Source organism: Delphinus delphis, chromosome 4 (genome assembly GCF_949987515.2).
Source record: "Delphinus delphis chromosome 4, mDelDel1.2, whole genome shotgun sequence".
NCBI lineage: Eukaryota > Metazoa > Chordata > Mammalia > Artiodactyla > Delphinidae > Delphinus > Delphinus delphis.
In genome coordinates, this window is record NC_082686.1 from 5403730 (window position 1) to 5430782 (window position 27053).

The following is a 27053-nucleotide window of genomic DNA, read 5'->3' on the forward strand; positions in this document are numbered from 1 at the left end:
TGTTAATAAGAACCCCTCATGCCACGTACAGACCCCACAGGAGCGATGGTCCACAAAGAACACGGAACCCGGGAGACCACGCTGCGAGGCTCTTCATCCAGCTGAGGTGCCTCTTCCCAAGAACTGACTGAACCGTGTATTAATTGACAGAGTGCTAGCACTTTCCATGCTTTCTCTCTTCTTCCTTTTCCATAAGGCTTTACTATGCCCTATCTTGCTTTAGTGTCTTAATAGCTGTGCAGATAGGTGCAAATAAACTTGACACTGTTATGCTCTATTTTGCTGACATGAAAACTGAAGGGAACTTGGAAATCACACATCAGTTGGGGAAGAATTAGCAGGAGAGCCGAAATCACTGTTGTCTACCCAGTTCTCTTCCTGTGAAACTTCTTCAGCTTTGGAACATTCAAGAAAGAAAGCCTGTCACATCCATATTAAGCTAGTTTAAAAAGATGTATCGAAGAAACATAGAATTAAAAGCTATATTAACACAGAATCAATAGTGACTTTATAATTTTATATTTGCCCATCAAAAATATTTGGTTTATTTATTTTTTATCTCTATATTCGCTACCACTCAGCCTCCCCTATGTTTAAAAAAAAAGGATTCCTTCTTGTTTGCCTATCTTCTGCTGCCCTTCTTTCCATTTCTTTTCCCCACTGAATTCTTGAAAGAGTCTTTGATACTCAGCTATTTACTTTGATACTCAACTATTTACTCACCAGCTCCCAAATCCTCAGTCTCACTGCTCTCCCCACCACTCAAATGAAAGTGCTCTCCTAAAGGCAGGTGACCAATTACCTTCTGATCCCCAAATTCTCCTTTCATTATCATCTTCTAGCCCTCTTTGCACATTCACAGTGCTAGCGCATGTTATTTTTTTGAAACTGCTTTTTTCCATCTTTCAATATCACTAGGCTACCCTGGTAGTATTTCTCCACCATCTCCCCACCCGAAAGATGAAGAGCTGAGCACAAAGCCCAGGATGGGCACAGAGAAGTAGCCGGGGCTTCAGGAAAGGTGTCACAAAGTCTACATCTCAGACTGAGCTGAAATTGGTGGAAAAAAGTGACAAGACAACACAAAAGGCTGTTGAGCTGTGTTGGGCAAGAAGAAGATGACTTGAGATGATGTTCTCGTCTTAACAGATGGCAGGTAGCAGAAGGACGACTCAACATCTGTCTTACTTTGATGTGAACCAAGAGGAGAACTATTCAGACCAGAAAATGTGGAACAAGAATTATAAAAAAGGAAGAAAGGGAGAGAGGAAGGGGGAGGGGGATTAAGAGAAAGGAAGGGGGGTGTAAGGGAGGGAAAAAAGAGGGAAGGAGAGAGGAAGGGAAGAAAGGAAGGATGGAAGTGGGGAAGGAAGGAAGGAGGGAAAGAAGGAAGGGAGGGAGGGAGGGAGGAAGGAAGGAAGGAAGGAGGGAGGGAAGGAAGGAAGGGGGAAATGTCTTTCATAAAAGAGAGACCCAAGTAAGGAATTACCTAGAAATTATGCCACCTGAGGAGTGGTCAAGAAAATTAGAGAATTCAACCTAGAAAAGACGACACTGAAGCCGAGCTGCTTGGGGCATGGCAGCTACCTGGAAATATTCGAATGGTTTTTTCAACGTTTCCAGAAGGTGCCGTTGTTATATCCAGATAGAAATTACACCAAGGGATTTCAACACAAGAAAAGGAAGGTGTCTCTTGTGATTAATTGTATCCTCAGGAAAAACTGTATGTGGCTTTACTGTTCCAGTGACTGGGCTGAGCCTGGAGATAAGGGCAAAAGGGCCAATAGAGAGACAATATGAAAACAGGAAGTTACAATGAAAGGTGCAAAGGCTGTGCTGAACAGATACAGAGAGGTTAGACGGGTGCAGATGTCCTTGGAAGCCCAGGGAACCAGAACACCAGCTTCACCTGCCGGGCTTGGGAGGGTGTACAGAGCAAGTCACGTCTGTCTGGAGGGGTGGGGACAAAGCACCATCTCCAAGGGCCTCAGAGGAACAAAGTCACGGGGGTCTCGGCAGAAAATGCAAGAGCAGGAAACTCAGAGACAGGGTTGGTGGACCGAAGTAAGAGGCAACCGAGCTGGAAAGACCGCTGGGGCCAGCATGGGTGGCTTGTACCCTGAGCTGAGGATTCCTGTTGGTAGGGAGGTTCCTTTGAGAGTTTCAGAGCACAGATGCAACCCAGTGAGGGCTGTGTTTCAGATCCATCCTTCCTGCAGTGGGGATGTTTCAGGTCCTTCCTGCAGTGGGGATGTCACTTAGAGGGCTGAGTCTGGAGTTGGGGAGACCAGAGAAGGAGCTGCTGGTGAGGAAATGAGAATTGAACTGAGGAGAGAGAAAAGAGCCGGAGTCCCGGGGAGATGTGTTGAGTGGGGAGCCATCAACAGACGTGGAAGGCAGGTCAGCAGTGGGAAGAGAGGTCGGCACCGTACGTGCAGCAAGGGCATCGCTCCATCCGTGGAGCATCCAGCGGCTTGGCTCATTTTAACCTCTGTCCAAGGCGCTGTGGAAGGGATTCAGACATTTATTATGAGGCTGATTTGAAAAGTCTGTAATGCTCTTAGGATACCATGATTCCATGACTTTAAATATATTATCTTAACTTGTCCCAGATTCCCTTCTCACCCCTGAACAGAAGTGTGTCCAAAATTCCATCTCTCTTTCCCCTCTCCGTGTATAAACAGAAGACCCTGAGCCCATCTCAGCCCTGACATATCTCCCAGCTGGACACTGGATTCCAAATCTGTCCCCCAACTTAACGTTAATATGTCAAAGGACTCAATATGTTTGAAGCCAAACATCTCAGCCTGCACCCAAATTGCTGCTTCCAAGTCCTTCTAGACAACTGTTTCTGTCCCTGGTGCTACCATATACTCAGCCCTGCATATCCCAAATCTTGCCATTTCCCTGGACTCCCCACGGTCCCTCTGCCTGTCTCCTCCACACGCAGTAGGTCCCTGATTCTTGTAGATGCCCTCTGTCTACTATCATGTCATCCACTCCCCTCCACCAGACCCCTGCCCCCAGCCCCCCATCCTGGGCACTCTGCATTGTCTGATTAATGCTGTTTATGGCACCTGTACCCACTGGCCACCACCTCTGCCCTCCTTCCCCCACTTCCCCCCTTGCTTGGCCCAGGTAAAAGCTTCCAGATTATGGTCAGTGATGCAAAGTTGCATTTTCTTAGCTCCTGACCATCTTGACCATCCGCATTCCCCACCACCCCTAGAAACTTCTCTCTGTAGTCAAACTGACCGACTCCTTGCTTCCTGAACGAGCTCAGAATTCCAACACAAGTTAATTCTGTGCCCTGGAGCACTCTTCCCATTAAAGTCCACACTTTCTTTAAGGTGGGCAGTCTTCCATCCTTTCTGACTCACCCGGCCTGACACAGCGCCCTCCAGGGTGTGTCCTCAGTCAGCTGGCATGAGACGTCTGTGCCTCTGTGTGTTCCTAAGGATACGACATGTATCCCCCTCTATGTATAAAGGACTTTGAGGACAGTGGTTAAAAAGAGTTTGAACCAACAGACATTGGTTATGATTTCCTGCTCAGCTGCAGCAAATGACTGAATGTATCCGGATCCCAGTTTCCTGGTTTCCGAAGGAGGGCACAGTAATTCCCAGACACAGACTGATAGTAAGGGGACATGGGCAAGCAGTCCTAAAGTAACCGGTGCAATGCAGATTCCTAGCATGTGCTTAATTGTGACCGCAGTCCACTCGGTCCCACTCCCCAGAGGACATTCACGCCTGGTCCTTGATGCCAACTGTGCTATCCAGACCCCATCACTGTGCTTAAAACTCCACCAACTCTCAGCTTCCTCAAAGGGGAACTCACAGAAGAAGTGAGTTTCCATGAATATAATGTTTCTCACAATTTAAGATGAGTCAGAAGGAGGAAATAGTAGCTAAGACAGAAAGAGAAAGGGATCCACTGTAAGATGACAAGCATAGGGAAGGGTAGACCAAAATGGCTTTGGGCACCTAAATGTGTGGATGAAGATGCCTGCTAATTGTAGACGTGGAAAATTTGCAGTTAGAGCACATCAGTACTGGAGGGACCTCTGTCCTCACTCATTGGATGCTGCCATCCCTTGGTGCATTGATAGAAAAAAAAAATCATAGAAGAGAAAACTGTGATGATTAACTTCAGAAATAGAAAAAGAACGATGATTATGGCAGGAATGCAGGTCCATTCTGAAGATGTTTGAGTAGGAGTTTCCTTCAGATTGTGAGCTGAAGTACAGTGTTTTACTCTTTGGAAATCTTTCCTCTTTTTTAGAGTATTGAACTAGCCACTGCTTGGTTGTTACATAGAACTAATTAATCCCAAGCTTCTGGCATTTTATATATGTGTATATGTATATTTACTTTGTAAGTGTTAAATCATTCAGGAAGAGAAGAAGCTCATCATATTTACTTTGTCTTTGCAGATAAATATAAAGCCATGAGCTGAGAAATTAGATGTTGTTTTGCTTTCTTTGCTTTGCCATGTGGGTGGGATAAAGGGAGCTATTTCATTTCCCAGACAGAACCCATCTGTGCGCAAAGCCGGGGCCTCGCTGCGAGGTGGGAACTGGCATGGCTGACTTGAAAAGCTGAGCTTTGACTCATGGGGTGCCTGCCCACGTGTGGCTCTTCCCGTGACAGTCCACACCTCCCAATTACAGCACTCTGCTCCGTGAAATAAAAGCGACTGCATTCAATTGTTAGCCCCCAAAGATGAAAATGCTCCAACAAATGCATCGCTTCCCTGGCACGCACACAGACAGCTGAATCCATTTCCAGAAAATTCTGTTCATTGAGCACTTAACATCAAGGCTTTTTAGAGAGCAATGAAAGAAAATCATAAAGAAGGGCTTTGTGTTCTAAGAAAGGAAACATTCATTTTTGTCAGGTAAGATGTGTAAAAAGAACAAATTATATTTTAAGGGAAATTAGAATTTCAAACCAGTGCTATCAAAAAGGTTAAAAAAAATTACAGCATTTTTAGGCAGGATTTCTTTTGTCAGGGGTGGTAACCAGATCTTGGTAAATAATGCCTTCAGAGAAAGGCTTTCTTTCTGTGTTTGAAATAAACATCTAAGTTTCCAGACACAGTGATATGCTGTTTATACAATTCTTTGATCAACCAAAGGGATGCATAGCTCTGTAATAATGACTTTTATAAGCTTTTTCATTTTGATAACAAAAAGAGTAGAATTTGTACTACATAATGAATTACTTTCAAGGTGTTAATGTTGTGACTTCTGAAAGTAAAATTGGGTTTTTGGAAAGTGGCAAATGAATAGGTTGTAATATAACCTTTAGCAGGTATCTGAGTATTTTTGTACCTATCTTTTTATGCTACCTTTATGCATATATGTGTATACATATATATGTATATATGTGTGTGCGTGTGTGTGTATGTGTGTGTGTGTATGTCTCATTTAGAACAGACAAGGGATCCATAAAAGTTTAGGTTATTAGCAATGATTTCGATATACAATTACATTTAAAAATCCTTATTGTCATCTGATTCTGTAGAATATTTGTCACAAATGCTTAAGTGAATGTTAATGAGTTGTTTATCTTATACTAATATCAGCTTTCTTTCCCCAGATGCAAAGAGTTTAGCTGAAATGCTCATGAGGTAAGAACAAGACCTAGCAGCCCAAATATCATGTTGAAAAGAACTTGCTTTGATGACTTCTTTTTTTAATAACAGTCTGAAATTGATAACCCATTTTTCACTTGACATATAATTTTCATTCTAGGAACCTAAATATCCATGTAATTCTTGGTTAGAGACATAGATACCAAATAATATGCAGTTATGCACACCACAGGTAGTTTTCTTGTTGGCTGGACTCAACCAGTAGAACATTTCCCATTAACCCGAGAATAATGAGGTGCATTTTAAGTAAGTAGCTTTGGTTTTGCTTTCACCAAATATGCCACTTTGAGGTCAAGCTTCCTTCCTAACAGTTAGCCAGGTGAAAGGGAATCCATGAAAGGGAATGGGTTCAAAATTGATGGCCTGATCAAGGAAGATTCTCCTTGCCTTCAGCTCCCACTGCCCCTTTAGCACCCCTCCACCAGAGCACCCACCACCTTCTGCTGCAAATATCTATTCAGTCTGGTCTTGGAAGTCACAGCCTATTTCATCACCATGTTAGGAGAAACCAGCACTATCGTTGCCCCACTCATAACTGTTGAGTAGGTGGATGACTAGGGGGAGTAGAATAAGTAAGTGCATGTTCACAACTGTACAAGACACCCCAACCTTTGCACTTTATATTGTAATGATTAAACCAAAAGTAAAAAGAGGATAATCAGAGTCTAGGAACCAGATAAGAAAAATGTCAGGGAATTTCCTGGCGGTCCAGTGGTTAGGACTCAGCGCTTTCACTGCCAAGGCCTGGGGTTGGATCCCTGGTTGGGGAGCTAAGATCCCACAAGCCGCAAGGCGTGGCCAAAAAGAAAAATGTCAGGGACCCTGATGGTGACCTTGACGTTGTCATTTTAGGATGACTAACATAGGAGATAAAAGAGATGGAGTATAGGGTCTCTTCCCAACCCCTACAGCACCACAGTTGGCTTTAACTTCCTCCCTCACCTTTGCGTATCAGAGTAGTACTTTATTGTTATTCACAAAGAGTCCTCTCCCATATCACCAGTATGTGTGAAGACCTAAGACAGAGGTTGAATACCGTTGGCTCATGGGTTACATTTCCCACAGATGTCTTTGTTTGTCCATACTGTGTTTTAAGACAGTGTGAATTGTTGGTAACAGATGTGAAGGAATCAAGAATGACTCTGAAATATTTGGTGTGAGCAATTAGATAAGCATTGGTGCCATTTGCCAAGATTAGGAAGATAGATGCAGGGTATGGACTTTTTCTTTTTGTAGGGCAGAGGAAGGGGATGTGGATCAGAAAGAAAAGGCTTGTAAGGGGGCTTCCCTGGTGGCGCAGTGGTTGAGAGTCCGCCTGCCGATGCAGGGGACACGGGTTCGTGCCCCGGTCCGGGAAGATCCCACATGCCGCGGAGCGGCTGGGCCCGTGAGCCATGGCCGCTGAGCGTGCGCGTCCGGAGCCTGTGCTCCGCAACAGGAGAGGCCACAGCAGTGAGAGGCCCGCGTACTGCAAAAAAAAAAAAAAACTTATAAGGGTCATGTTGGGGATGCTTTTTAAGCCTCCAATGAAGGTGTCAGATAGCTGGTAGCAGGAATCTGGAGCCCAGAGTAGAGCTCAGAGATGCAAATGGTCTGTAAAATGTCTCCACCTATCTAATCCCGTCACACTAGATTAAACGTGCATGAGAAGATTATGAAAAGCTATATGAAATGCCTTGAGTCCATGCTCCTGTGCAAGTCTGTACTTGTTTGCTAGTGGTCACATAGAAGGCAGCCAGACACATGTGCGCTTGTATTGAACAAATCTGACAAAAATATCTGGAACGCAAATAAGCCAGAGTCATTCGAATTATAATAATTATCTATCTAATAAAGTAAATTTTCTAATGTAGTCTTAAAAATATGAAATTGTTGATGTCCTTTAAAAATTAAGACATTTCACATAAAACTGTGGCTTTCTGACTTCTCCTGCAAGTGTTTTGCCACACGGGGCACAGCCTCGACAATCACGGGTATCTGGACCTGCGCTCGACGCCCCCTCTAAACTGGGTGTAACCTGCTCAGCCCAGGGGCCCCTGTTCCTGTGTCCACCCAGGTCCACCTCCCTGATTTGTACCCCAGCCTGGTTCCTGCAGCTGCGTGTCCTCCCAGATAGCTTCTGGCCACTTCCTTCGTGCACTCCCGGATCATCAATCATGCCTCTACCCAAAGCCTGTGACACCGGGGTCCGTGTTTCCTGACATGTTCAACATTTGTTTCGTTAGGGTGATGTGGTATTAGCTTCTCTGCTGCCTTCCCTCCCTCTTGTCATGACCCCCAGGCAAGACATCAGAAAGTGTCTTCTTCCTTCTTTGTTAATAGGGCAGTTACCGTGGTGGAAAGACCACCTATTGATAAGAGCGGGAATCAGAATGATATTTGCAGTTGCCAACATGAAATTAGGAACATTAAAACTGGTAATTACTCCCACTGAAGGTGTTTAAGGTGCTTTTCTGCAAAGGATGGAAGTGATTGAAAAGGAAGAGAATTTCCAAGCTCCTCAAATAGGTGAATTTTTATGGGGTTAATTTAGAAGAGAAAGCCATGTTTTTGTTCATGAAGGGTCAATTCGATCTAAGTTTGGCAGGTTAACAGGCCAAGCAGCAAAAAACCTTGTCCCCTAGCTGGTCAGGTTAGGGCCAAGCACATTCCAAATGTAGCCCAGGAAGTCTAGGCAAGTCAGACCCTTCGGTACAGAGAAGCCCTACGGAACTGCTGTTCCTGATCTTGGTCACTGGTTTCTCTGGGAAGGTGAGGACTGAGCAGGCTGGGACATAGAAGCATGAACTTATATTCTAGGCCTAATACTGCCACCGGCCGGCTTTGTGATTTGGGGGTACAGTAAAGTCCCCGACATACGATCGAGTTCTGTTCCGAGAGTGCGTTTGTAACTCCAATTCGTTTGTAAGTCCAGCAAAGTTAGCCTAGGGACCCAACTAACACCATTGGCTATATAGTACTGTACTGTAAAAGGTTATGATACTTTTCACATAAATAATACACAAACACAAAAAAAATAAAGAAAACGTTTTTAATCTTACAATACCTTGAAAAATGCAGTAGTACAGTTCAACAGCTGGCATCCAGAGGCTGGCACTGAGTGAACAGGCAAGAAGAGTTACTGGCTGGAGGAGGGAGAGGAGGTGGGAGATGGTAGAGCTGAAGGGTTGTCAGCAACAGGAGACGGAGGGCAGGCTGCAATGTCACTCGCGCCTGACGTTGACGGCACGCACGTTCACATCTTTGAAAGTTCGCAACTTGAAGGTTCATAGGTAGGAGACTTACTGTACATCCTTTTCTCTCCCTGTGCCCTGTTTTCCTTATCTAAAGACAGCAATTGGAAATTGCTCCTAGCTTTATCACCCCATGATCTAGGTGAATAGAACATTTATTGTCCACCCAAGCTCCTCAAGGAAAGATCTGTGTATTTCGGTGAGATTAGCTGTCCCGGGGCCAGACAGGCAGGTGCAACTGCAGGACAAACACAGACAACCTGGAGCCTGCCCCCCTGGGGGTCCCCCACAGGCTGCCACTCCCATCGATGGGCCTCATGCTTCGGGACACTCATCCACCTCACCCAAGCAAGTCACCTCGTAGAGGAGAGAGAAGATAGACTTCATCCACCATGCTCAGGTAGAAAGGGTTTTCCTGATAGACTTCATCCACCATGCTCAGATAGAAAGGGTTTTCCTTTTATGCGATTAGGCAAGAAAACATTTTTTTTTAAATATACCAGACTTCTCAGAGGTGAGACCGTCTTGCTGTAACGTACTAAGCCACACATGGTTAATGTCCAAGGACCACTATTAGTAAGGAAGCTAGTTGTGAGCAGTGAAGGGTTCAGACTGAGAGATCAAGTTAATTTAGCTTTTTGATGTTTATATTTTTATGCACATAGTAAAAAAGAAAAATGCCCATCCAACTGTTACAACGAGACATATCCTGATGTCCTTACAGTTACTTTGTACTTACAGGATGCTTCGTATTACATTTTGGGGAGGAAGGGGGATGGTATGCAGAAATCGTCATTGGTTTGGGGTTTTATCCCCCAAATCTTAAGGAAATATTGATTTTAAAGTGTTGTAGCAACTGCACATAATTTATTGGCTGAGCCCAGAAACACCATCCACTGTGAACCAGGGTCAGCTCTCTGTCATTTTAATCAGACAACCAGATGGCAAATGGATGGCGGATGATTATATTTCAATAATAACTAATATATTAAGCATGATCCCATATCATATAAAAGATGCAATTTTGCTTCCACAGTGAAAACATTCAGAATCTTTTTCCAGGTTACAAATGAGGTTTCTTTAAATAGCTTTTTTCTTTTTTTTTTTGAAGGTTTGCTGCTGTTCTGATGGCCAATTATTATAGTTTGGGGGAATCAACTTCCGTGTAACAAGAGATAATAAAATACGGCAGCACAGATTCAGATAAAGAAACAATTTCCTTGGGCCCTGATAACCCTTTTAGATTGAGAAAAGTGTTACTGCCCCCAAAGCAAAGGCTCTAGGAGGTGTGACTCAGCTCCCATTGTGCCCAAACATTAGTCATTCAACAACCTGCAACAAATATTAATTGAGCACCTACTTTGGATATATACCGTTCCAAGTTTCAGGGTATACAGGGGACAGAAGAGATGAAAATATCCTTTGAGGCGCTTATAGTCCATTGGCAGAGACGGCTAATAAATAACTCACTTAAACATATGCCAGGGAGTTTTAAGTTTTGAGGAGACAAGATTAAATGGAGAATGGGGAGTTCCCACAGCAGGACTCCACTGGCTCCTCTGAAATGATAGAGGGGAGGGGGCAGCCACAGGAGCCCTACGTTGGGGGAGTGTGTCCTAAGCAAAGGAAACTGCAAGTGCAAAGAGAGGGAAGAAAAATAAGCCCCTGAATCTCAAGGTTTGTGGGGCAACTTTCTTGCCTTCCAGCTGCAGGGCTTGCAGCTTTGTCCCGCGAGGAGGGGCGTTTACCTCCAGCTTTGATTGTCCCCGTTCACAAAGTTTAATCATATTCTAAGTCTTTGTGTCAATCACCATGGAGCACAGCAGTGATGTCACTTGCTTCCTGTGTCAAACTGACAGCAGACCCCTTGCTGTTAAGTATAGCTGCGCAGGGTTCCTCGCTGTTCATTGAGCAGCTGTGGGCTCTGCCTCATAACTATTCATGATGAGCAGAGGGAACTAGCTCACGCTTCTATTTTTGATGCAAGGACAAACTCGGGTCCCTAGTGAAGTTTCGAAACAGATCTTTCAGATATTCACAGAGGAGTAGTTCCCCATATGTTTTTGTGGAAATAGAGCCTGTCTGACGTAACTGCAGCTCCCCAAGCCACCAACGCTCTTCATTTTATGCAAGGATCTGAATTTTTGCTTTAAACACACACACACACACACACACACACACACACACACAAATAAAGTAAGAACTTGGTTAAGTAAATAATTTAAAAACATTTATAGACCACGTAAAAAATTCAGGCCAAAACATTTGAATTTGGGCTCTGCGTAATTAGCATGGTCTAGCTGCATAACCCAGTTACTCACCTGCAGAGCAAGAAATCTGGTTCAAGATCAAGGCCTAGGTAGAGCTGCTGCACCTTTCAAAAGCTGCCATTTCCGTGAGCTGTTTTGTTTACACTCAGGAAAGAGACATTGGAAAATACTCAGAATATTAACATGGACCTCTGAACGCAAACGTTTAAACAGCTTCTTGAGTGAACTTGACCTTCAGATTATTAACATCCCCAACCACATGGTTCAAGAGTGGATGCATCCTCGCCGATGAGGAAGCTCTGAGCTTCCTGGTGGAGGCTTGCTTGGAGCAAAAGGCGTTTGAGGTTTTAGTGTGGAAACACCTTTATTGTTGTCCCTTACATATAATTAACACCGAGCGAGCCGGGCTCCGCAAATCTTTCTCAAAACAGACTTTGGCAGTTAATGAGCTAGATTTAAGGATGCCGTAGATTATCACATTGATTAACTTATCTGAATGCCTGCTGCTTCCTGGAAGGTGTTTCAGAAAATATTCTTAAATATTCTTAAATCTACTCAATTCTTATAATTCTGTAAAGATTGAACAACCATTTTTCTAACGTGCATTGCTAATTAAAGCTTTTATCGACTTTTTTGTATTTTTGTCCAACATGCAGATTTTTTTTTTTTTTTTGCTGTGAGCTGAAACTGAATTTGATTATACCATGCAGTTTTACTACCTATTTCCATTTAGTTAGGAGACAGCTCACGCTAAGAGTAATTTTCTGGTACACAAATTTTGAGATAAATTCTTATAGTAATTGCTTTTTTTCTATTCTAAAATGTAATTGGGTTCGGAAAACTAAACTAATGTCAGGGAAGCTAACAAGGTTTATGATTTGTTACTAGAACAAAAATAAAATGACTCCAGGTATAATACAAATCTGTTAGTAAAACCCCATCCAGTGAATGACCAGTACACATGTTTTCTCCCTTACCATCGTTGGAATATCTCATGGCTGACAAGTGAAAATGTTGTTGATTTAAGAATGTTTTTTTGTGTGTGTGTTTCATTCGGCTTTTATACAAGAAATAGGAATGTCCAAAGTTTCTATTGATAGATGCAGAACCAATCTTTATTGACAGTTGGTATTTTCTGAACCTCACAACTGACTGCTGAAATTTAATATTAATAAATATCATTTGAATGAAGGAAAAAAAATCTATCTGGTGTGTCTTCCCCTCCCCTCCCCACATAATTAGATAATAAGTTGGTGTACAAGCACATGTTGGCCTAGGGTAACACTGAACTGAATCTGTTAATGCATCCCTCTTTTTTATTCCCAGTAAGAATACCCGGACTTCAGACACGTTGAGCAAGCAACAGCAAACCCTGAGGATGCACATTGACATACCCAGGGCTCAGCTTTTGATTGAAGAGAGAGACACAATGGAGACCATTGGTAAGGTGTCCTGTTTGCCGCCTTACACAATGTGGCTGCTACAGCCATGCCCTCTCAGCCCAAACCCTGAGCCATGGGAAATATTAGACATGGGGACATCTTGAATGCTACATGAGCAAAGAAGTTAGAAGGTAGACAACTGTTATTGAGGAGAATAATAAGTACCAGCAAATATGGGGGAAATGAACTTATGTAAACCACAGAGTTCACCTGAGAAAACCCCAACTCTGTCCCGAGTTGGGTCTCTCCTGGAGAGTCTCTTGGTACCACCCCAAAGAACCAACATTTATAATCAAGCAAACCGAGAAGGGCTGTACACTAAGACCCCGTCTTGGAAATCCACTTTATGAGCTCCTCCTCAACTCCAAGAAGGCCTTTATTAAAGAAAAATTTTAAATTCTACAAATGTCTTTGCAAAGGACATCTTTCTCCACCCCCTGGCACCCCATAAAAATCCTTCACAGGGCTCTGGAAAAGTCCCAGCTCCCCTGTTTCACGATCGCAAAAGACACCCGGAGAGCTTCAGTGGCCTGTCCACCCAGAACCCAGGTGTCCTGACTCCTTCCAGCCTCTTTCTACTCGAAGTCGGCTGTCCACACTGCCTGTCTAGATGGTTCTATTTATTCCAGGATCAAAGACTTTGTATTTCCACTGCGGTAATGATCAGAAGAATAGCTAACATTTATTAAGAGTGCTCTAAAGGTCACATACTTATAAGCATTGTATGTGGATCATTTAACTTACGCCTCCCAAACAACATAGGAAAAAGATTCTACTTGGGAACTGGGACGTCGAGAAGTTCTGTAGCTTGCAGGTCGCACAGACAGGAGCAAAACCAGGGCAGGTCCCCCACCTGGCCACCGATTTCACCTTTGGTGACTGGGCGTCACCTTCTTCCGTATCAACAGGCTACTTCCCAGAACTCACCTTAGAAGTATGGCTGGACCCCCCAGTACTCATGGAAACAGACTCTGAGGCAGGTTTCCTAGGCTGCCACTCTTTGAACTTCACTCTGTGTCTGTTCCAGAAGATGTTTGCTGGCATTTGGTCCCAGGACAACCCTTCCCGGTGGTTTGGCTAAAACCACCCAACTCCTGGCATGTACCCTCCATACCTCCTGCCAATTAGGCAGTGATGAGTGGCCAGATCGGCAGGACACCTCCATTGCCCCTTGTCCCTGCCCTGCTTTTATGGTCTTTTAATAGAACAGTGGGGATGTCTGACCTAATGGCTCCAGAATTCTAAGACCTGGGCTGCCCCTGCAGGATTCAAGTTTGGTTCAGGCACAACAGCACTTAGCACAGCTTGGTCATGTCCAATGTGACCTTCGATCAACCAGCTTCAGTTAAATGCTACCATGTTGTATGAGGGCTCCCTACGCATCCTGAAATACACAAGACTTAATTAGCTGCCTCACCTCAGGGCAAGGCACCATGTTTTGTTTCTCATTACCTTTTCTGTAGTGTATCTGGAATCTCTTTTATTGAACCCAGTGAATTGGGCACTAAAACTAAGATTTCCTTTGAAACATCAGTTCCAAAATCAAATTGTAATTCCTATGACTTTATAATACAGTTACACATTTGCTAAATGTTCTCGCCAGACTTGTTAATAACTCTGCCTACAGCTGTTAAAACAGGTCTCTAGGCGGATCCTGGGAGGGGTGTATTACCTCCCAGTAGCTAGTCACTGCTGACCAAACACCAGAGGAAGGTCTGCCCGTCGTTTCCGTACATAATAACGACCCTTAGCCAGAGATATAGCACATTCGCTGCAGGATCATTCATCACCAAGAGTCGTTTACCTCCCGGTGGAGCCTGACAGTTGGTCGATGGCATCTTCTAATTGTTGGGGAAGTAGAGACATGAGGCTTTAAAACGCTCTGGGCTCTGCCTACAATAACCCAATAGGGGAGAGCCATTAATTTCTAGCCAGAATGGATGTCAACCTCACAAACTGACAGGCACCCGAAATGTCCCGTTAAAACTGGAAACCCAGCCCCACAGATACTCTGGCGTGTTCTCAGCGGGGCTACATGATAGAAACCACAATGGATGAAAGCGAATGTATGTCGGGCCTCTGATACCAGGTCCAATTATAAGAACCCACCTCCGTGGAAAGGCCGGCTTATTCGAGGATGGAGGGACAGATGTAGGGCGGGACCCCCAAGCCGAGCCCAGGCTCCCACCGTGGCACCGATCTGGGCTGTACGGGTGTCAGCAGACCTCCTGGCAGTCCTTCTTCTTTTTCTCTGCCCAGAAATTTTATTCTGACTTCAAGAGGTTTTCCTTTCCTGCCAGAGCCTGAGTAATTGGATTTTGTAAGGTTCGTTCTGTTCAGAGCCTTTTTTGGGCACAGCAGTCTAGCTGTGTTGTTTATGACTTTCGCATTACCGTTCAGTGTCAAGCCCGCTGCAGTGTGGTCCCAGCCGACTAATAAACTCATACGAACATCACCCCAGCCTGCAGTGCTTGAAAATGTATGAAAAACTCCATATACCCTAACGAAAGTTTCCCTTGGAGTCAAAAAGCTCTTAGGAAAGTGTGAAAAGTATCACAAGAAAGTAATGAAAATCTGAGACAGCCAAATAATGACACACAGCCCGACCGACTGCTCCTTCCTCAAAGGCTTAAAATGCTCTGCATTCATCTGCACCCAGGCTTCCCTAACCTTCAAGTGCCCTATGCCAGTAGGTCCTGGGAAGTCTGACAAGTGAGTCATTTTGAGAAGTCAATTTACAGAATGCCCTAGAGTCACTGAAGCTCAGGAGAGTTGGGAAGAAAAGGCGTATACCTCAGAACAGTTAAAATCAAGGAATCCATCAAGTCTACTCTGAAGACTGGCCCTTCTCTTCTCCTCCCCCCATGCCCCATCTTGAACATTTGCCATCTTCCATATGAGAGGCGACCCTGGGATAGATGACCGCAGGGCAGTTTTTCTTGTTCCTCGAACAGAGCTTATTTGAAATGGCAGCCTCGATCCTGGGTGATGCTGACATGGCTGGTGGTGTCTCGGGTGAGCTTTTAACAAACACATAAACCCCAAACTCTTTTAAATGGACAGCCACCCAGCCGTCCTCCCCAGATCAAAGTGTGCTTAATGAGAAGAAACCAAGCCCCAGGAGAGAGGGGAGACCCTTCTCCGCGGTCGTTCTCTTTAAGTCATGCTCCTGAGTCAACCCCTAAGGATAATCTAGTTTTTTCATTCTGGAGTAATTCTAATACAGTGGTTGAATATTTTGGGTTTTTTTTTTTTTTTTTTTTTTTTTTTTTTTGCTGGATGAGATGAGGTTGTTACTGTTGCCATTAGCAATAATGCAAGTACCGAGGAGAGAGGCGGCCAGGGAGTCACTGAGCAGGGGGTATAACTGTCCCTGGCTTCCTGTATCCTGCTATTCTGCAGACGATCGCTCCACGGTCCTGTTGACGGATGCTGACTTCGGAGAGGCAGCGAAACAAAAGTCCCTGACGGTGACACACACGGTCCATTACCAGTCAGTGTCGCAGGCCACCGGGCCCCTGGTGGATGTTTCCGATGCTCGGCCGGGAACGAGTGAGTGGTCACACATCACTTAAACTCTGTGGGTGTTACCAGTGCTGAGAATGCATTCGTGCTCCGTGGCTGTGCAATAAAATGTGGGGCTTCTCAGCTCTGTGCCTAAGAAGCAAGTAGGGATGATGACATCTTTGATTGGGACGTTGACTTTGTATTGTTTGATCTGAGCTGTTATTAAAATCGTATCGGTGGAAGCCCATAACTCTTGGTATTGGTTTACTAAGAAAGTGTTAGAAATTTCAGGTCCAGGTATTTATTTTTTTTATTTAGACAACACAGGAAAAGAAGTTAGTTAAGCTTAGTGAGTATCTCCTCTGTGCCAGGATTGGGATAGAAAGGTGATATCAGTCTGTTATCTTTGCAACAGCCCTGCCATATACCTACTAATAGAGTAGATATTAGAGCTCCCATTTTACTGATGAGGAAACAATCTCAGAGAAGTTAGGGAAACAGCCCAAAGTTGTACGCATACTATGTAGTGAAACCAAGATTCAGCTGTGGGTCCGTCTGTCCTCCGAGCTTATGCTTTTCTCCTGAACCTCACTATTTGAGAAGAATATAGTTCTGCTTAATCTGGGGATTCTGTTTGGTTTAGTTATTAAGATTTGGATCCGTATTATATGGAAATTAATTACTGTGATGAAATTAAATACCTAATATGTATCTAGAGCTTATTAATTAGATATTCTTATTCCTTCATAATTTAAATTGTTCCTAAATCTCTTTAAAGACTGAGAAATTGATGTCCCGATTATTATCTTTTTGGAAGTTTTGATGCTAGTTTTTAAATCATTAGGCACTCTCTTTGAAAAAATTTTTACATTCTTGAGTAGAGTGCTATAATTAGAAAAATAAATATTATGCTTATAAGTGTTCTTTAGAATGTCTGCCTTGGAAGGCATTTGTGAAATGCACTGAAGCTTCCTGAAGCAAACTGGATGATTCCTAAGTAGCATCGTACTATGCAGGAAAACGGTGCTAGCGGTTACTGAAATTCATCTGAAAAGTCGTTTGCAAGAACATTCTGAAGGAATCTTTTATTCCTCCCCTCTGTGTAACCTCACGTCCTTCCTTCTCTGATGACATTAGCACATTCTGAAGACACGAACGGGACACGAGTGAGGATTAGCTTTGCGAAGGAGTGCAGAGGACTAAGACCTTTGCTCTTAGAAGGTGCTCCCAGGTCCTTGACATTCTCTCCAGCTATGGGCTTCTCCATCATGATCTGCCTGGGCCTGCTCCTGGCTACTTCAGGACACCGCACTGATGGCTTTCTGAGCTACTTATGGCTATTAAACCGGGAAAGATTACAGACCCAGGAGACTTCTGTCAGTGGATCCTTGACCTCAGCAGGACTTTGTCCCCATCAGAGTGGAAGTTAATGGAGACCTTAGCAGCAGGATAGGAAAGAGGCAGAGGAAACAGGACAGACGCCCCAGGGAGTGGCTCCCCGTCTTCTGTGTGCATCAGAATTACCCAGGGTGCCTGTTTAAAATACTCATTCCAGGCTTCCACCCCCAGGGATTCAGATCCACTTGGTGTATTGTGGGACCTGGGAATCTGCATTATAACAGCCACCTAGGGTGATTCTGTTGCTGGTTGCCTGGACCCCTCATCGAGAAACACTCCCCCAAGTGTTAGGCGTGTGTCACGTAGAGCCTGGGAGGAGGTGTCCACAGTAGTGCAGCCTTGCAGGAGCCCTCAAACCTGCCGGGCTCCCCGCACAGCAGGTGAAAAGAATCTGCATGTCCAGCTCCCTGCCAACGCTCAGCTGGCAGAGAGATGCACACAGGCTAGTCGTAAACAGTCAAGGCTGGACAGGAGGCAGTGAAACGAAAGCACGGGGAAGCTTCTAGCTGCCGGGTCAGCCCCAGAACAAGGGAAGGCTGATCTGATGGCTTTCAGAATATCCACAGAGACATGCATCTGCGTCACAAGCAGAAGCTCTAACGAGTGAGAGGTGAGTGTCTCTCACTCACCTCAGGCAGGAGGCTGGCGGAAGGGATGTGTCGGCCTCATGGCTCTGACGGTGTAGGCACTGTTGGGGAGCTTTAAGAATTCCTTCATTCAGACTCAGAAGTATTCATGAAGGTGTTGCTTCGCGTATGGCCAGTGCCCAGGGTTGGGGTACCTCGAAAGGTGCAGAAAGACATTCACTTCACCTGAGTGGAGGAAGTCAAACGTGAAACAAGGAGGGAAAGCGTTGTTTATCAGTGAGTATGAGGGACAAATAGAACAGAATGATGAGATGGTGAGTCGGCCAGGGGCGTGGGGACCAGGGTAGGGGCTGCTTCCGTGTGAGGCTTGGGGAAGACCTCCACTGAGTCCCAGGCAGGAGTCAGTCGGCCTGCCAGACAGAAGGAATGGTACGGGAGAGCCTCTAAATCATATTGGGGACAGAAGTGGGACCTGAATGGGGACAGGGAAGGCGGATAGGACGAGCCAGAGACACAGCCAGACTGGTTTTGCAGGCCTCACAGGCTAGTGTCACACGTCTGCAGCCCGTTCTGAGGGTGTTGGAATGCTCGCCCAGGGGTTGCCTGATGATCAGATCCCACAGAAACCAAACCGCTACAGCTTCTGGAAAGACGCTTCTTTCATTGGTGCTGAACTTCATTAAATAGTGTTTACAAACACTTGGAAAATCTACACAAATTCATTCCTCGGTCTCTAGTTCCAAAAAAAATAGAACTATTCATTTAGCATCTGCAGAACGTTCTCCATTAGTAACGATTTCGGGATCATTTTCTTTTTTAATTGGAGTATAGTTGCTTTACAATGTTGTGTTGGTTTCTGCTGTACAATGAAGTGAATCAGCTATAGGTATACATACATCCCCTCCCTCTAGGAGCTCCCTCCGTACCCCCATCCCACCCACCTAGGGCATCACAGAGCACCGAGCTGAGCTCCCTGTGCTATACAGCAGGTTCCCACTAGCTAGCTGTTTTATACATGGTAGTGTATATATGTCAAACCTAATCTCCCAGTTCATGCCACCCTTCCCTTCCCCTACTGTGTCCGCATGTCTGTTCTCTACGTCTACATCCCGATTACTGCCCTGCAAATAGGTTCACCTGTACCATTTTTCTAGATTCCACATATATGCCTTCATATACAATATTTGTCTTTCTCTTTCTGACTCACTTCACTCTGTATGACAGACTCTAGGTCCATCCGCATCTGTACAAATGACAGAATTTTGTTCCTTTTTATGGCTGAGTAATATTCCATTGTGATCATTTTGTTGTATTAAATATTACTCCAAAACCACATTACGAGGGATTAAAGGCATTGTATTTTTTTATTTGGAAGTAGAAACGGTGGGTGTCTCACCCCCCAGCAGATCAGCTCAGGAGTCCAAAGCCTTGAGCTTTCTGCAGCCCAGTCCTCTGCTTGCTTCTTGTACCCAGAGCTTGTCACCTGGGCCCAGGTGTTACACCTGCATCCCCTCAGTCCCCTGGGGCACGTTCCTCTCACTGCAGTCTGGCGTATTTGTAGAGATTGGTTTATAGCCTATTTCCTCAACTACCAAAGACATTCTTGTTCTATTCTAATTTTGTTGTTACTGTAGGAAACTTTTATTTTTAAGAAGAACATCTAAAATACGTTGCTCGCACATGAGCACGACTGTTCTGCAGAAGTTATGTTTCTAAGCATTACATTAGTTTGCCAAAGAGTTGCAACAAATTCTTATTACAAGGACGGGAGAAATTGCAATGATTTGCTGTATCTCTCTTTCAAGATGTGAAAACACATACCGTGGCTGTGTCCACGTCTCTGTTCATGTCCCCGTCTCTCCCGTGGGTTAGGACACACTTGGAAGCTGGGTCTCTGTTCACGCGGGTCTCCCCAGCTGCTGCCAGAGGGTCCAACACACAGTAGACCTTCAGTAAATACATTTAGATACTGAGCGACCGTATGTATACTTACGTCAGAAGTTTTGAAATCAGAGTAATGGGGGTGGAAAAGAAACGATGTTTAGTGTTTTCAGCAGGAGTCGGGCAACCAGTTTCTTTCCTCTCTTTGTTCTCCCTTTCCTGAGACATCTGATCAGCTGTGTGTCTGTATCGCCTCACCCAGTTAGAAGTGTTTCTTTCCACACTTACACAGTCAGCCCCGGGACACGTTGCAGAAACTTACCAATGAGGTCATCACCTTGGAGAACTTAAACCAACCTTTTTACTTACAAAATGTGCAAGGGTACAAAGACATGTGAAGTGATCAGTGTTAGATTTGACCCGGGTTTGTTTTGTCATGTTTACCTGGATGTCATCCATCCATCATCATTTATTCATTCCTGCAAAAAGTATTCACCACGCAGGGCTGGACTGGAAAACAAATAGGACACGGTTCCCATCCTTACCGGTTACTACCAGTGGGCACCTTTCTGCATCACTGGCATTCTCCAGCATCTAGTTTTATGATTTTTCATGGCTTTTTTCCTGTCAAACTCTCGAAAGTGAGTTTCTAGCCTTCCTGGTCAACCCATCAAATCTCCCGTCACCATCTTCATTAAACAGGACACACTGCATCCCATGTCAAGTGTTAGTCACTCAGGAGTCATGGGCTAAGCCCCAGGTTGATTGATGCCTCCCACGTGCCTGTGGTTCTGTAGCTCGTTAATGTCACACACGTCTCACAACAGCACTGATGGTGGGCAAGGTCGTCACCCACCAGTCCCAGAGAGGAAAGCAACGGGCACACCAGTGAGGTCACAGCCCGCGAGTAGTAAAGCTGGACCAAAGTAAGAGACACTCACCCCGAAACCCCACTCTCAACCCCTCCACACTCCTCTAAGAAGAGATGATGCTTCTGTAAGGACTGCTGGGGACAAAATAGACTTCACATATATATTAAATAAGAAGAGCTTACAAGACGGATTGAATCTTTCTTGTCGAGACTTTGAAAAACACGCACACTCTATTACCCGGGATGGTACTCAACACACGGCTGGAAAATACCTGATGGCAGTGAAGAGAGTCCGGTGTGTGATAAGCCCTTGATAAATATTTGTTCATTGAATGATAGGAATGTTCAGGCTCCCCGTTTCACCCCGTCTATGAGACAACTGGTAAATTCATCGTGCAAAGCCAAGGCCTCAGTATCTGTAAGATATGAAAACCAGTAGCAGGGAATGAAAGGCGATTATATACATGGCATGTTTTATGACCTTATTATCCACCAAATCCTCTCATCCCAAGTTCAGGATAATTAAAATAATTTGATTCAATGAGCAGAAGCTTAATTCAGGTTCAGACCCAATGCTGAAAGGCCAAGAATTATTTATATCACTTACCCCTAATTCCTTTGTTGTTTAGCAAGCATAACGCCTCATCACTAGATTTTATTTATATTAGGGTGCTGGGGACCCAAATAAAATACTTTCCGTGCAGGGACCGTAAACCCCAACATTTATTTGGTTAATAGATTAACTAGGAAGGTCTACGAAGGAGGCCACTGAGTGGAATCCAAGTAAAATTTTTATTTTAGCTGCTATCTCAGAAACTATGCTACAGAAAAGTTCAACTCAGGTACCAAACAGCTCCAAAAACCTGATTATTCAAAAATGTGTCAACTCCTGAGTATTCTACCTACAAGGACAATTTTGCCTGTAGAATGCTTGCTTAGAACAGAACGAAGTGCATTTCAAGGAAAGTAATATCATGACCTATATTCCCAATATTATCAGGCCACTGGTAAAGCTGTCCTCATCTAGGAGAAAAAAAAAGAGGGGGCGGGGAATAATGAACAAAGTTAACTTGAAAAGACTTCTGGCTTGAATAGTGCCACTTGACCATGGAACTCTCCAGATAGGGTCATCTCAGTGGGAAAAGGGGCTATGGAGGGGGGCAAGGTCTCTGCCCCACCGTTGGTGGGTGAGCTGGACAGGAGGAAACACACGTGAGGGTTTGGGGAGTTGAGGAAGTTGTGTCCCGGAAGTGATACTATCAAACTGACCCCCTCTTCCACAAGCATCCAGGCCTGTAGTAAAACTGATCCACAGCTGGACTTACAGGAAACTTAAGGGAGAATAAAAATAAGAACCCTCAAAACTTATGTAAGGGACTGGGTAATTTTCTGGAAAAGATTCATTAGTATTTAAATAACAAGCTCCACTCTTTAAGCTCCACTTATCACATCCACAGTGCCTGGAAGACATTTAGCCTCCTACCCAGGAGAATGCTTTTCTATCTCTTTGAGGATCTCTTTCCTAGCATTTCAGCAGAGAAACCCAATTATCATTTATACCTTGCTGTCCAGAGAGCTTGGCTCTCCAGCATAACTCATTTACATTCTAATCAAGGCCGTGAAAAACCTTCCAGTAAAGTCTTCCGTGGAATTTTGCAAGTAACGGATGAAATGAGGCTGGAAATCAATGCCCCCGAGAATTATGCACCAAGACAGAGCATTTTGATGACCCAGGAAATCTTAATAGGTATCGACTGAGCTGCCATCATTAGGCTTTTCTCTCCAGCATTGTGGAGTGATGGATTAGGTTCAAAGTCCGATAACTAGAAACTGGCAAAAAGGAAAATCCTCCAATTTAAAAAGAAAGTCATTTCACCGGGGTCCCATGACCCTGCCTAGAATCATAAATGAGCCAGTGTCATGCAGATACAGCACCAGGACTCCTAGGTGTCGAGGGTGAGGACACGCATGGCCGAGTAATGGGCAATCTTGGACTGACAGGTGGGGTCTTGGGCTCCGTTCCTGCCATTTAATAGCTGTGTCGCTTCTCCTCCCTGAGCTCCCATTGTGTCAGCCATAAAGCCGCCCTGAGCTATGTGTGTTCGTCCAGGGAGGTCTGTGTGCCGGGGAGCGCAGCGGGCTCTGTGGGATGATTGGAGGATGAACGCCCTTGCCCCTGTCCTGCAGAGACTTGCAGGTTCAGGAGAGCACATAAGTGAGTCGGTGTCATCAGGCCACAGTTGTCTCTCTCAGTTCTGTTCCTGCGAAACTGCTCCATTAGTGATAAGCAGTCAGCACAGACTGCTGTGTTTAGAAGTGGCCAGATCATTTTCGAAATATTGCTACATAAAGTTCCTCTTTGAAAAGCAGAGAATTCAAAAATGGAAAAGGACCTTATGTGGCCTTCAGGCTGGAGCCCCAGAAAAATCATTCCAGGTAACTGAGCCTCTCCCCTTTTCCACAGAATTCTAGAAAAGGGAACATTGCCAACTCCAGTGTCCAATGTTCTGTACTGTTGGAACATGTTTTTTTGTTAGCTAAGAGTTGAGCTAAGAACTCAGTCCACCCCCTAGACCTCTTGCCTCTGTTTCCAAATTTAGAGACAATGAAACCCATCTGGCTCCATCCAGTGTGTCCATAAACCTCTATGTTTCTGAAGATGGGAGACCTGTGACATCCAGATATGCGATGACCCTTTGTTCTCCACATTGAATAACCCAGGTCTTGGTCACAGTTCAGACAGTTCCATTGAAGAGATGCTACCATGTGCAAAGGGATAAGAAAGTGTTCAGATATAAGGGGATCTTCCCTCTTCCCTCTGCTCTGAGGACTTGCAATTTAGTTGATGAACAAAAGTCATACTCGAGGCAGTGAGTGAATACAAGACAACAATCTATACAGGAGACAGCTGCTTGCTTTCCTGGGGCTGCTATAACAATGTGCCACAAACTGGGTGGCTTAAAAGAACTGAAATTTATTTTCTCACAGTTCCGCTAGTTAGAAGTCCAAACTCAAGCTGTCCTCAGGGCCATGCCCCCCGTGAAGCCTGTAGGGGAGGACCCTTCCTTGCCTCTTCCTAGTTTCTGGTGGTGGCCTCAGGGCTCCTTGGCCCAGCTGCAGCCCTCCAGTCTCTGCTTCCATAGCCCCACGGGGCTCTCCCCTCCTTGTCTGTCTCCTCATCTTGCTACGATCCCAGTCATGTTGGATCCAGGGCCCACCCTACTCCAGTCTGACCTCATCTGGACTAATTACACCTGCAGTGACCCTATTTCCGAATAAGATCGATCTGAGGTTCTGCGGTTAGGATGTGGACGTATCTTTTCTGCAGGGGACACAATTCAACCTGTAACAACAGCTCGAGGTAACACTTAGGAAGGAAGCCACATTAGAGCGTATTTGGCTGCACTCTCTCCTCTTACAGAAGGTGGTGATTCTCAGGAAGTTTAAGTGATACAAGGCGGGGTCATGAAACTATTAAGATCCAAAAGCAAGACCCAAATCCATTTGGAGTCCTGAGTCCAAATCTGATATTCTTCCCCAACGGGGCTTGTTTAAGTGCTGAAGTATCACCTGAATGTTTCAGACCATAGAGGAGAGGAAGCCAGTACTCTGGACAGGGGTAGTCAGGGAGAGCTTCCCGGAGGCGTGAGCCCTGCTGAGTGGATCATAGCGCTGGGTCGGGAGAACCCCACTCAACACCATGATCACGACTGACCACCCTCCTAGACACAAACCTCGTTCTGGTTCTTCTCAGATCCCACCACCAGGAGAAACGCGAAGGCTGGGCCCACAGCGAGAAACCGGTACGCCAGCCAGTGGACCCTCAACAGACCCCACCCCACCGTTTCAACACACACCCTCACCACTGACTGGAGGCTGCCAACACCCAGGGCTGCAGGGTCCATGGACAAGGAGAGTGACAGTTACAGCGTCAGCCCCTCGCAAGACACAGGTAAGGCCTGCGTGCCTCCTTCTCTATCCCGGGACAAGTAGGGCCCACACCCTGGGTTTCAGGGCCCTACCTGTTCCCTTTCAAGGTCAATTTCAAATTGCTAGACCATTTACCTAACAGGTACCGATACAGCTGTACTGCATTGACCGTGTCCAGGGTCCAGTGAATTCCGCAAAGCAGAGCCAAAGGAGTCTAGTTTGCAGGCGTCCCGGATCTCAGACTCACACTGTTCCCTCTCCTTTTCCTTCCTGCCCTGTCGAGAGAGACATAGAAATTTCTAAATTGTTCTCCCTCAAGATTACAATCATTCTGATTATACTCTGAGGGCATCTCACCCACTACTATCTCCAGGATTAAGACATTGCACTTGAAGTTACATGACAAGGTCATAGCACCCCCTATAGGGAACACGGCAGACCCGTTTGACAATTAAACAGGGGTTGATTATAAGGTAAGCCATTCCTACCGTACCATCCACCACCAAGATCTCACTCTGCAGAGAAGACAGAGCCTAAGAATAGCACTGGGTTGCCCACCCCACCAATCTAAAAGTTTGAAAAGAAATGATACCTAAACTTAAGAGCTGTAGGAAATTTTAATCCTCATTTTCTTTTGTGCTGGATGATATGCTCCAAAAATAGTCTCAAAGGCGGCGTGTCACCATGTACGTTTATTTTCATGGCAGTTACTCCTCTTACAAGAACCTCAGAGTTCCACAGAGGTGACTTCAGAACTTTTGAGTGGGTTTAAAATGCAGAGAGTCCTCTACCCAAGATGCTCCTTTTATGGTTCTAGAGGTTTCCTGGTCCCCGTAAAGGGTGCCGCACACAAAGAATGAGTCCCAGGGTCAGAAGTCATTTGGCCTAGTGAGCAATTCCGTGCAGTCACATCTTCATCTCTAACCATCATCCTGTCTTCCTGCCACACAGAGGCCAGAGGAGCTGAGTACAGAGTTCAGATCATTCCTGCCAGTGAAAGACTCTCTGTGGTCCAGGGGCAGGGAAGGGGCCACTGCAGTTCATTTGCACCGCATTCCCAGCTGTCTTAACTAAAAGCAGAATTTTTTCAGGGGGATGTATTACTGATCTATGGCAGTGTCCCAGGCTGGGGACATCTGACTCCAGAGATTCTGTTGACACCCCGAGCCACATGGCTGAGGATCATGAAGGTGGCCTTACAGTGACAAAGGCAGTCCTCAGACAGAGACCAGGCACCCCTGCCGGGCTACCCAGTGACTGGAAGAAATAGACACAAACCCAGAGCGCCACCCAGTCAGTGCAGACTCACGGTGACACATCACCCGTCTTGTTTTCTCTTTTCACGGCACAGATCGAGCGCGAAGCAGCATGGTCTCCACAGAAAGTGCCTCTTCCACTTACGAAGAACTGGCCAGGGCCTACGAACACGCCAAGATGGAAGAGCAGCTGAGGCACGCCAAGTTCACCATCACGGAGTGCTTCATCTCAGACACATCGTCCGAGCAGTTGACGGCAGGGACAAATGAGTACACAGACAGTCTGACCTCCAGCACCCCTTCAGAATCGGGGATCTGCAGGTTCACCGCATCTCCCCCCAAACCTCAGGATGGAGGACGCGTGATGAACATGGCGGTTCCGAAGGCGCATCGGCCAGGTGAGGCGAGACACGTGTGGACCAGCGGTCGGGGAAGCTCGTCTTCCCAAGTCACACTGGTCTGTTGTGAAAGCCCTTGTTGGTATTCACACTGGGTCTTCTGTTTAGTGACTGCTGCATAACGCACCACCCCAAAGCTTGATCATTTGTTTCGAAACAATGATCATTTGTTTCGTTCTTGAGTCCGAAGTTGAGTCAGGGCTTCGTGGGGACACGCCTCTCGGTTCTGGCCGTGTCGATGGGGGAGCTCAGTCATGGATGGAGGAGCCACGTTCCAAACGGCTCACTCACCTGGAGGGTTGATGCTGGCCGCAGCCTCCCTACACAGGTTTCTCCACGAGGTGGCTTGTGCATCCTTATGTCATGGTGACTCCGTTCTAAGAGCCACTGTCCCAAGAGAGACAGTGGAAATAGCCAGTTCCTTAAGGTTGGGCCTGAAAACTGACCCATCACTTCTGCCATAGTCTGTTGTTCAAGCAACCCCAGAGCTCTGGGAGCCCGGATTCTAGAAAAGGAGATCACCACCACATGAGGAGTATCGAAGATATGGGGGTGATGTTTTAACACTGCCGTGCTGTGGGTTTCAGAAGGAGAGCGGTCTTACCAGGGAGCCAGCCTTTGG

General features: G+C 45.5%; 1 protein-coding gene across 1 annotated transcript in view; it reads left to right on the top strand.

Annotated features, from left to right (window-relative positions):
* The window catches only part of DSCAM (DS cell adhesion molecule), a gene marked incomplete at its 5' end in the record, with an annotated part of 743491 nt that overhangs the window by 698841 nt on the left and 17597 nt on the right, over window positions 1-27053 (top strand). The window contains 5 exons of the mRNA XM_060009865.1: window positions 5604-5634; window positions 12488-12603; window positions 16006-16155; window positions 24602-24799; window positions 26129-26431. Of these exons, the coding sequence (XP_059865848.1) occupies window positions 5604-5634; window positions 12488-12603; window positions 16006-16155; window positions 24602-24799; window positions 26129-26431 (798 nt within the window). The remainder of the gene's footprint in view (window positions 1-5603; window positions 5635-12487; window positions 12604-16005; window positions 16156-24601; window positions 24800-26128; window positions 26432-27053) is intronic.